The following is an 11,239-nucleotide window of genomic DNA, read 5'->3' on the forward strand; positions in this document are numbered from 1 at the left end:
TCACGTTTGGCCCCTTACTATTTTGCAAATGTGTTTGTCAATAATAGCATCATCACATATTGGATAAAAACAGGGAAAAGGAAAGGTTCTGTTCAGGTACTAGTAATTACTTGCGTAGAAAGCACAAGGTTTCTGATTTAAATATATGTGAAAGCTGTATACATGTGTTCTTAGCACTTAGGAGCAGCGCTGGAGACCTAAGGAAGAAGTTCAATTGAATTTCTTTCCTTGAAAAATTATACGGTGCAAATAGCAAAAAGGTAATTTTTTATATATATTAACTTTTTCAAAAATTATATTAGGTCCAAGTTCAAAAGTTTTAAATCCTCTTGTTAAAATCCCGGTTCCTCTACTGCTTCAGAATATTGATTAACAATGTTTTAGACCAAAAAAAAAAAAAAAAATCAGCGCTTGAATATTGGAAGAAAATAAAGAGAAGGGTCTGGAAGAGAGAAGAAATTCTAAAAGGCCTGTAACTTTTAGGTGAACGATAAATCTAACCCCTTAAAATACAAAACAAACTGCTACTGTTAGTAGAGTTATATATAGACTGATAGCATCAAACAATTAATGTTTCTTTAGTTTCTATGATCACTTTTGCTTGTAATTAAACTTATTTCATTTAGATAGATACAAATGATTTATACGATAATTGATTGAATAATAAGTGATTGATTACGGCTCCTGCTTGGAGGTAGTCAAGAGCAATGGTGTCAAACAGTCGGCAAAAGACATTGTTAAAACCAAGTTTTGTTGTCTTTCCTCCAAAGAATGTAACTAGTTAACTAGTGGTATTATTCTACTTAAATGAATCTTGGACATGTTAATTGAATGGGCTAGAAGCCATGCATACGCGCATGAAGACAATCGACCACTAATTACGTGTCTTGAAATAATAATTAAGTAAATAAAATTGGGTCGTCTTTAGTATTTTTTCAAACTTTTAAATAAAGTGATCACAAGTTTAGTAACATGGTAAGCGAATTTAATTTTTAAAAAAAAAACGACAGTATACACAATGCAATGAGAATTTGTGACCACAAAATTAAATTTTGATTATTGTCAAATATTTCCTAATTCTGCATAGATATTAGCAATATAATAGGAGAATCAAGATTCTTATAGTCTCACATTAAGCTAATTAGCCTCTTCATGGATCCTACCTAAAATCTGATTCACAACAGCTGCAATGTCTTCCACAGAACTCAACTTGCAGTCTTCTTCTACCTGCAAATTCAACACCATATATAATTATTAGTACATGAAATTCCAGTATTCCTTTTAGCGTTAAGTTTCTAATTAACTCATATGTAATTAATTAATCTTCTCTATATATAGTCTCACCTTCAAACTGAGAGAACAGAGGACAAACTGATCAACTTTTGAAACATTGAGATGAAGAACACTTAGCCTAAGACTTTCAAGCCCAGAAATTATTCTAGGAAGCAATCTTGGTCTCCTTTGTGACCTAATTTTCAGATTTGCATGATTTTCCACCATTGTCACTTCTATATCAGCTGTTGCTGGTAGCTGCTGGTTCCTAGTATAATATTCATTCCCAGAAGCTCTATTTTCACTAGTAGCAGCAGTCATGGTTGTGGAATATTGTGGAATGCTGAAGAACTCAGAAAACGGAGAAGTTTCCCCATTGATATCTTGTAATTTTTTCTCATTCAAATGCTTCTGACCACAAAGGAATTGCAGTTGTTGCTCTAGCTCTTTTACATAGTTGATTGCACCACTAACAATTGATGCTTGATCACCCTTAATTATGTAACAAGAAAATCAATAATTTAGTATCAAAATGCTAAAGACACAATTAAGTAAATAAATGTATAATCTCTTGACAGTAAGGAAGAATATATATTTGACCACCTTCGTCGAAAAATTGCACTATATATATATAGTTTTAGATGTGTATCACATATATATAACATCCTTTGTTGGGGAATATTTTTTTACTTATTTCAAGTTTAAATACCTTGGGGAAATTCGTGTCTTCGCTACTACTGGGCAGCTTAATTAATCTTTTTGATAAGGGGCACATAATTTAATAATGTATCAAAGTAGATAGAGATGGTGTGTTTAAATTTCACAACCAACCATTATAAAAAAAATCATATCGGTTTTAGATGAGGTAACCATATAATTCAACACAAAATATTAAGAAGAAGAATCTGACCCTTTGGACATAAGAATCAGGCATAAGAGTTCGGAGGACAGAGAGGTACTCATTCATCTGTTTTCGACGATTTCTTTCAACGGCAATGTGAGTCATTCTTTGACTCTCAATCTCTTCTTGATTCTTCTTGCTTCTTGTTCTTCTTCTTCTTTGTCTAGTTGTACTAGACATTTCAACTGGAGACTCCAATTGCGGCAGTTGATCTGCGATTGCAAAATTATGGTCTAAAACATAAGTGGAAGAATTCTGACCCCATTGATTAAAATCATTCTGAGAATAATCCACCAATAATGGAGGTGGTAAGTTCCAACTCGAGTAGTCCTCATACTCTTGTGCTGCTCCTACATTCTGATCATTATTATCAAGAAATTCAAACGGCTCATTATTGTGATAATCAAAACCAGGACCAGAGCCAGAGCCACCGTCCCAGTTTGCAGTTTCTAGCAAGGCGTAAAGATATTGTTGTTGCTGTGTTACAGCTTCTAGCGCCATTGTTAAACGATGAACTCGATCTAGAGTGTCTGTTTATGACAGTTTTTGAGTTATGAAAGAGACCAAAAGGTAACAGAGCATCCGACAGAAATGTTACAAAATGGCCTTTGGTTCTTTTGGGGTGAATTATTTCACCTTTTAAAGGCGTTCGAGTGTATATAGACCAACCACACATGCACAGAATATTGCACGTGAAATTCTTTTGAACATATTCACATTTATAACCAAAAAAAAAAAAAGAAAAATAAATTTCATCATTTTACCTTCTTTTGTTGAACTATTTATCTTAGGATAAGGATACAAGATTATGAGCAGACGAGTATAATAGCTATTGAATAGTAGGACTTGTTCATTCTATGCTGCCCCAAAAATCAAACAATTACTCCCTTTTGAGAAAGTGTAAATATTGCACCTTTTCTATATTCTTTATCAAGTTTCCCACTGATTTTTATTTTTCATTTTAAATAAATAACTACGAAAGAGCCTAAGCACTAGCTCACGTCAAGTGCAAGCACTTTTTTGACTATTCAAACACTCTTCTTTACATTTCACATGAAAGCTTACATCAACTTTTAATCATAAATGAGGTAAGTACGTACTTATGTGCCAGTAAATCTCCAGGTACATAGAAAGCTTTCTGCTATGGTGAATTATGGTACTCATCTAGCTTATAGAGCACATCACTGCATGCTACGTGGAATGCTGCGGAACTAACGAAGTATGATATTCGTACTTTAATTTTAAACACATTAATAATTCAGATTAATTACCTAGTATGTTCTGCAAAAATGAAAACACATTCTTTAGTTTTGTCACAACCCATAATGCTCAACTGCAAATGGGTTGTTAAAGCTTTAACCTAATAACATGCACCTCAACAATGAAATTTTGAACTCACCCTTACATGATTTCGAATTTTTCCTTTTCACATGGGATTCACCTAAGGAAAAATTCAAAGTGATTTGACCGCCAATGGTTTATGCGCTTTTACTGTCATCTCCCTTAGGGACTCAACTCTTTTATTGAAGTTTGACCCATCATTATACTAGAAGAGGTACTAACTCCCAAGGTATTTTCCACTTTCGTCTAATTAACCCCTCTGGATTATCTCAAGGCTTCTGGGCATCCATAAGAAGTTGTGACGATCTGTTAGAACTTGTGATCAGACTTTGACTCGCAAGCTCTAAGTTCTAGTCTGCAATTTAGTTTTTACAAAACTTATTTAAAAGGGATCAATGTTTAACCAGAAAATAGGAATTTCGGTCAAAGCTTAATTTTAGAAAAATTCGGGTTACTGGTAATCTAATATGGAAAGAAGAATTGACATAAACGATAGTTGAATAAGTAAAAGAAAGCAAAGTAAATCAGTGTATTCCAATAATATTTTGTGTCATTACAAATGTTATTTCTCTCCTTTTATAGCTATTTTTAAGTAATACGTTCATTTCCTCTCATAACAGAGCCATTATGAGCAATTAATGGCATTAATATAACATTATAATTGACAATCATAACTGTTTCGTGAAGATTCTATAACGTTTTCCATCATTGATGCTCATTAATTATGGATAATACGTATATGTACTTTTTGCTATCTAGGTTCATTCCTCCAATGTCTCTTCGAATTACCAAGAGGTCCGAGTAATCGTTCCTTCCTGTTTTCTTGAATCTTTGTCCGTGCCTGTTAAGGCTCGTATCTCTTCAACTATTCTTTGCCAACTATCATTCTTTTATTGATCCACGTGTCTTGACGTATCAGCACATAATTAATTCCAAATGTTAACTTGATTTTTTTCCAATACATATAGTCCCCCTACTTGCCATTTATTCATCAATTGAATATTTGGAAAGTGAATCTCATTAAAACAGGATTTTTTGCTGCCATTTTTCGTATAATTATAACTTCTACAAAACTGACGCTTCGCATGTCACTTCCATTTAATGCACGTGACACGTGGTGACTTTTGATTGGTTCTGCAACTCTTCAGCGCCTTTTGAGGCTTTTTTCTGGCTTACATCAATCACGAAGTGACAGTATTCATTATGACGTTCTCATCATTACCTTTTTTTGTTTGACGGTTGCTTTTGAGTATAAATATAACCTTTGTCTTTTCTTTCTCATAAAAGTTTTCCATATTTGAATATTCATTCTTGTCTTCTTCCTCGTACAGCAATGTTTTCTGCGAACCTTAATCCCCGAAAAGTTCCTATTGTTGTTGAACTTCCCCTTGCTCTTGTTAGAAGCAGAAGAGGGGGACGATTACGCAGTCTTGGGTAGGTTGCCATTAGAGGTTCTTCTTCTTCTCTACCTATTTCCACTCCTCCTTCAACTTCTAGAACAAGGGCTTTCATTACTCATAAGTATTTTGCTAGAAGTAGAGATTCCAATGAGCCAGTCCGTGAACCCACAGTAGACGAGATTATCCCTTCTGAACTTTCCTTCTATACCGATAAAGAATCAAGTAGGAACGAGGTTTTCTCTATGTCCTCTCATGATCGTGCCGATGTTTTCCCTTCATAGACTACTGAAGACTTGATTTTTGTTGTTCGTAGAGACTGTCATTGGAGTTTCGATTTCGCAATTCTGATTCCTAATGCAAATCAAAAGATTACTTCTTACAAAACTGGCTTCTCCTTTGTATATACATACCCTTTTATTATGAGCTTTAGACCCCCTATTGACCCGGTTATCATTGAACTCTGTTGTTTTTTCAATATGTGTTTAGGACAAATTGACCCTATTGAGTGGAGGGTTGTTTCATGTCTAAGGTACTTAGCTAATTTGGCTCAATTGCCTTTCACCTTTTTTCATCTGATTCACCTCTACTCTCCTAAGGGGATCTTCACTTTGGTGGCGAGGAGTAAGAGGGTTTTAGTCAGCCCTGCGGATGACAAGGACCGTGGCTGGTACTCTAGATTTGTCGCTGCTCCTACGGTAGGGTTAGTAGGTGAAGAAAATGTACCCTTCCCTGAAAAGTGGAATTTTGTATATAAGTTTTCTTTACAACTTTCTTTCTTTTCTTTTTCCTTTTTTAGAAAGGGTTTGCTCTTTTTGTGACTGTTTCGCTTCTCTTTTTTTAGCAACCATGGGAACTGTTGAAGAGATTCTCAATTTCCGTAGTTGGGTAGAGAAATTGTTGACCATTGCTCTGATGGAAGTTAGATCTTGGAAATACCTTTCAAACAGGTTTGGTTGGAAGGTTAAGACCCACGGTAAGAATTCTTGCTTCTATTTTCATCTATTCTTCCATTAGAATATTTTTAACCCTTCTTTTTATTAGGGTTTCCTATTCGCGGTGTAAGTGCTGAATCGATTGCAGCTTCTAGACTTTCTTTGGCAAGAGCTCAAGAGATAATCTTGGGTTCTTCATCGAAAAGGAAAGCTGACAAAACCCAGGATTCTGAGGAAGAAGAGGAACGAGATGGAAGTTCTTTGGTTAGAAGGTTGCGGGCCAAAAGACGCGTCATTTAGGATGACGAAGCTACTCCTCCCCATTTTATTCCTGTGACCGAGACTGTTGAAGCCACCTTAGTGAGTTCTGACGAAGATACTTTATAGCAGCTTGTTAATCTGATGAACAGTTTTTTTCACGTGGGTTTGATAGTGAAGGTTTTGATTTGGTGTCTTATGAAGTACCACTTGCCTTTTTCCCCATGTTTGTCCCAATGGAATGCTCTTTGCCTATTTCTACTGCTGCTGTTTCTGCTTTACCTCAAGCTATTATGACTTCCTCTACAGTCCCCACTACTAACATTTCTCGAACTGAAGTTGGTTCTTCAAGTGGAAGTAGAATGATGAAGCAAATTACCATTGAGGTTCCTGCCGATGGTAATCTTCTGAAGAAGTCTGTCCAACCTGACATATGGTTGAAACCCCTGATTGGTCCCATTGAAAAGTCCAAGCTAGAAAGTCATAGTTCTTTGACTTGGATGAATGACATAGTGCAATCATCACTGACTAAAGGAATTGATGTTTTTTCATGTTTTATTCCATTCTCCTTTTAATAAGATTCTTACCCTTTTTTTAGATCAATCTCATCGGTACGGAGATGATGAAAAAGGTTTCCCATACAGAGCAATTGATGCATGATTACCAAATTGAGGCAGACAATTGGAAAGAGCAATATGAAAGTCTTCAGCTTGAGATGGAAGTTTTAGATGAAAGAAAATGTACATTAGAGTAGTAGTTGAGAGTCATGGCATCGGAATTGGCAGTTGAAAAAGCTTCTTCCAACCAGGCGGGCAAGGATAAGAATCTCCTTGAGTCTTCTTTTGTTGAACAACTCTCCAAAGCTACTGAAGAGATCATAGGCCTTAAAGCTTTGCTAAATGAGAAAGAAGTTTATGCTGGTGAGCTTGTTCAAACACTCACGCAGGCCCAAGAAGATCTCCGAGTTTCTTTTGACAAGGTTAAGTTTTTGGAGAGTTCACTTGCCCCTTTAGAGTCTTCTTACGATGTTGTTTTAGCTGAGAGGGAGGAGCTCAAGAGTGAAATTGACCATTGGAAAAGAGACTACGAGGCTCTTGAGGACAAAGCTGATGTCGAAGTAAGTTGGGCTATATTGAACACACGCCATGATACCCTTATGGAGGTTAGCCAAGAAGGCTTTAACTTGGATGTTGGGTTAGCAAAGATTAAAGAGACCATTGAAAAAACTCAGCAAAGCCAAAGTTTCTCTTCTCCCATGGTTGATACTCTCGAGTACGTTGAAGCTGATCCTAGTACGGTGGATGTCCTAGCTCCTTCAGACCAAATCGAGCCTTCTATTACTAATAATGTTGTTTTGAATTCTTCTCCTGCTCTACAGTGAAAGTTTATTTGTGAAGTTTGACTCTTTTTTTCTTTTTTAGGGGAATATGTGGTATTATCCTTGGTCCCATTTTGAGGGTTATGTTTTTGGTGATAGCAAGTCCCCGGGTCTTTTCGGGGCTTTTCAAAAGACAATCAGTTTATGACTAAGTTCATACTTAGTTTTAATATTATAATGTTTTCGTTTTTACTTAATCCTTTCGAGTTTCTGGTATACTCTTTTAATAATTTGCCTTATTTTTTATAAGTCCAAGGTCTTGCTTTTTAATTTGTGAGTTTTTGTCTTACCCTTTTGACTTTTTGCATTTTTAGAAATGCTTTATTAACTTCATGGATCTTTGAATAAACCATGAATTATAAACGAGGGCCATTTTATATACGACACTTGATGAAGAAGACGTCTCAATTCATAATGGTGTAAACATACGAAAGAAGAAATAAGAACACACATGTTTCTTGAAATAACTTTGATAAAGTTTTTATTCGAACTTTGTCAAGTTTAAATAACATCTTACATGTATTTAAATATCTTCTATTACTCTTCTGTAACTATTTTTTTTACAATAGATTTTCTAAATAGAAAAAAACCAGGGGTTTCTTTATGACCCATAGCTAAATATTGCCTTTAACCTAAACATTCGTAAGATTTTAAAATCTGTATCCACGAGTGTATTCTTCACAAGTTTTTGGATCAGGCTTGTATTTTAGGCTCGTGACTTTTCTCTGAACTTGATATTTATTGAGTAGACTTTAGGCTTGACTTGAAATTTAATCATTTCAGCCTTCTTTGCCTTTCTTATACATATATCATATCTATTTTATATAGTCCCCCAAGTGTTTGAGCTTTGAAGTATGAAATCTCGAGCACTTGATTATTCCTTCCATGTGTTCCTTTTCCTGAAAAGGAAAAACATACGGGACTCGGAGGTACGATTTTAAATTAAGACTGCTTAACCCTTTTAAATTTCCATCAGAATAGTTGTAACCCTAGACCGGGAATTATGTTTTTTCCACGTGTCTTTCAGGTCGTAATTCATCCTTTAGTGCGAGCTAGCTTTCTGCCTATTGTGAGCACGTGATTTTTTACCTATGAGAACTACTCCCAAAAATTCAAAATAAAATGGTTTGGTATTGTTTGTCATTTATTTGTATTTTTGTCTGTGCATGTTTATTTCTATTTTAATTAAGAACAATACAAAAAATATGTGTTGCATGTACATTTAGGATTTAATTTTACAATTTTGGAATTAATTAAACAAACAAGTTTGTTCTACAAAACGAAAAAATCACAAAAAAATAATTTACTTTGCATTTTAGCATTTAAAGGTCAAATTGTGTGATTTTATTTTTAATTGATATTTAATTGTATGTGATAATTATTATTAAGGGTTGATTAGTATTTTCTAGGTTAATTTTGGCTTTACAATTTATTTTTAGAATTTTGGGGTAATGAGAAATTAAAGAAAGTAAAAGGGAAAAGAGGAAACAAGAGAGGAAGGGTAAAAATTTCGGACTGGGCCAGTTTTAAAAGGAAAAAGTCCAGGCCCAATGTCACCCCCAAGTCAGCCCAATACCCTCCCCAAACTAGCCCGTCTCCAGCCTCAACCAAACGACGCTGTTTCAGGCATTTCAATTGGGACCGTTGAAATTAACTTGATCAACGGTCCTAAAGCCTTGACCTAACCCGACCCCGACCTGTCGATCCCAATAACCAATCCAACCCCAGCACTAAACCAAACGACCTCGTTTCCCTTCCTCAAGTTGATCTGAACCCTCCATCACCCTTAATCCAACAGTTCACATTGATTGACCCTTTTTTAATATATCAAACCCCCCCAATGCCCCTAAACCCATCAAACCCCCCCCCCCCCTCTCTGTATCGTCTCCAAGTTCAGAGACCAAATCCCCTCTGAAACCCTAGCCGCCCCTCCAATCCTTCGCTGTAAACCCGACGGCTCCGGCTCTGATGACCACCAAAATAACACCCCTGAACCTCCTAACCACCCTCAACCTGAATCCCCACTCCGTTTTCCTCGAGTCATCCCCGGCTTTTTCGAATCTTCAATCGAAGCTCAGGACCCAAAACCCTAGTTCATCTAATGAACCTTGAACTCACACCCTGGCACCCCCTGACCTCCCTCATACCCAAAACACACTTGGTTCCATTCGAATCTTGCTAGAAGCATCCGAACCCCAAATCAAACCCCCAAGAACCCTAGAAAGCCAGAAATCTGTCCCAACTAAAGGATGATTTGGGGTCTAATCGACTTTAGTCAAAGTGTACTCAGTTGAGAACACTCGATTAAAGGTCCGTTCGACCTCAAACAATTCGAGTTTGAGTTTGAATCAAGGTCGTCCAGGTCCCGAGTTCTGGAGGTATTTTCCCTTTCCTGTTTGTTCCATGTTTATGTTTGTTTATTCTGTTTGCTTTAGTATAGCTTTATCGATTTTTCAATTTTTGTCAATTGATTCTGCCCTTCTCCACCAGACCTTTTATTTGGTCAAATTTTATCATTACTTCTATTTGTTGTCGATTGTTATATATTATAATTTGTGTAATCGATTGAATAAGTGTCGTCGATTAGTCTGGTATGCTCGAGTGTTAGATTAGCATGATAATAGTTTAATTTTTGGTTCGTTCAGTATGTTGACAATGTTCATTTGTTCTTGTTTAGGTTTAATCTAGAAGTGTGTTAGTTTAATCACTGAATCTTTATTTTTATCGTATTTGGTCTGAATTGAGTTTCAAGCTTAAAATGTTGATTAAGTTCAATGACTCGGATCTACTTGTTGGTTCTGTTAAGTGTATTCTGATATGAATTTGGTTGTTGAATTGTTCTATTGTTGTTGATTGGGAGTTAGTTTCATTTGTTTAATTAGTCAATTGTTAGGATTTCTAACTTAGTTGAATTGGTTATAGCTGATGGATTTGGTTGAAAGGGGCTGAGGTAGGATAATACACAGGGGTTAAGGGGGTAATTTGGGGATTGAAAAGTTCAGAAATTGGCTAGTTTAAGTGGGTTGACAGTAGGGTACTAAAATACCATTAAACTAATGCAATTATTTAGCGCTAATGGGCAAAAAAACATAATGGAGGGGGAAAAGGTTTAAAGGAAATGGATTAAGAAATAGGTGCTCATACCAATTTGAAAGAAAAGACAAGGGTAGTGGGGAACAAGTGAATTAAAAGGAGGGAAACATAATATAATGGGGTTGGAGAGATGATGGGCTGGAGGAGTTTTAAAATTTTGCCTAAAGTGCTTTTGAGGGTGGAGAGGGCAAGTCTGTTTTGGTTATATATAGTGTCATTTTTAGACAATAGAGGGGTTTTTTTTTTTTGTGAGAGGGGACAGAGTATAAGGCTGGTTTTTGGGATAGGAAATCAGTTTCTTTTCCAAGCTTTTGAGTTTGGTCAGGCTATTCTTTTGGCCAGGCTTTAAGAGGGAAAACATTTTGGAAATCTTAAGGGGCTAAAAATCTGGAGAGGACAACTTTTACACAGTACAGATTTTTTTACACAGTTAAAGGTTTGGTTTTTTTGGGAGCAGAGAAACAGTTCTCTTTATTCTTTCTTAGTCTGGTCTGGCCTTTTCTTTTTGGGGCAGACTTTAGGCATTGAACATTCTGAAAAACTAGAAGAGTCTTAAGAGTGAGCTTAATTCAACTAGTACTATTTCATTGAAACTGAAAAGAGCTTCAGCTTTAACTGTGGGGTTGTGTTTTCAAGTTTTCTCTTGATTACTGAATTCTAGGGG

The 11,239-nt window shown here is 35.9% G+C and overlaps 1 protein-coding gene across 1 annotated transcript; it reads right to left on the reverse strand.

Moving 5' to 3' along the window:
- Positions 1 to 916: 916 nt before the first annotated feature.
- Positions 917 to 2,811, reverse strand: LOC107793815 (transcription factor bHLH94-like). Its single transcript, XM_016616258.2, has 3 exons — positions 2,183 to 2,811; positions 1,345 to 1,764; positions 917 to 1,227 (listed from the first exon to the last, which is right to left on the reverse strand). Exons 1-3 carry the CDS (start codon positions 2,672 to 2,674, stop codon positions 1,138 to 1,140), a joined length of 1,002 nt encoding a protein of 333 aa, XP_016471744.1. The 5' UTR covers positions 2,675 to 2,811; the 3' UTR covers positions 917 to 1,137.
- Positions 2,812 to 11,239: the final 8,428 nt, after the last annotated feature.

Source organism: Nicotiana tabacum, chromosome 7 (assembly GCF_000715075.1).
Source record: "Nicotiana tabacum cultivar K326 chromosome 7, ASM71507v2, whole genome shotgun sequence".
Taxonomy (NCBI): domain Eukaryota; kingdom Viridiplantae; phylum Streptophyta; class Magnoliopsida; order Solanales; family Solanaceae; genus Nicotiana; species Nicotiana tabacum.

Coding starts and splice junctions, on each gene's coding strand:
- LOC107793815 (XM_016616258.2), bottom strand. CDS start 2,674: ATGGCGCTAGAAGCTGTAACACAGCAACAACAATATCTTTACGCCTTG. Junction 1,765..2,182: donor CTGATTCTTATGTCCAAAGG/GTCAGATTCTTC, acceptor TACATAATTAAG/GGTGATCAAGCATCAATTGT. Junction 1,228..1,344: donor TCTGTTCTCTCAGTTTGAAG/GTGAGACTATAT, acceptor TTGAATTTGCAG/GTAGAAGAAGACTGCAAGTT.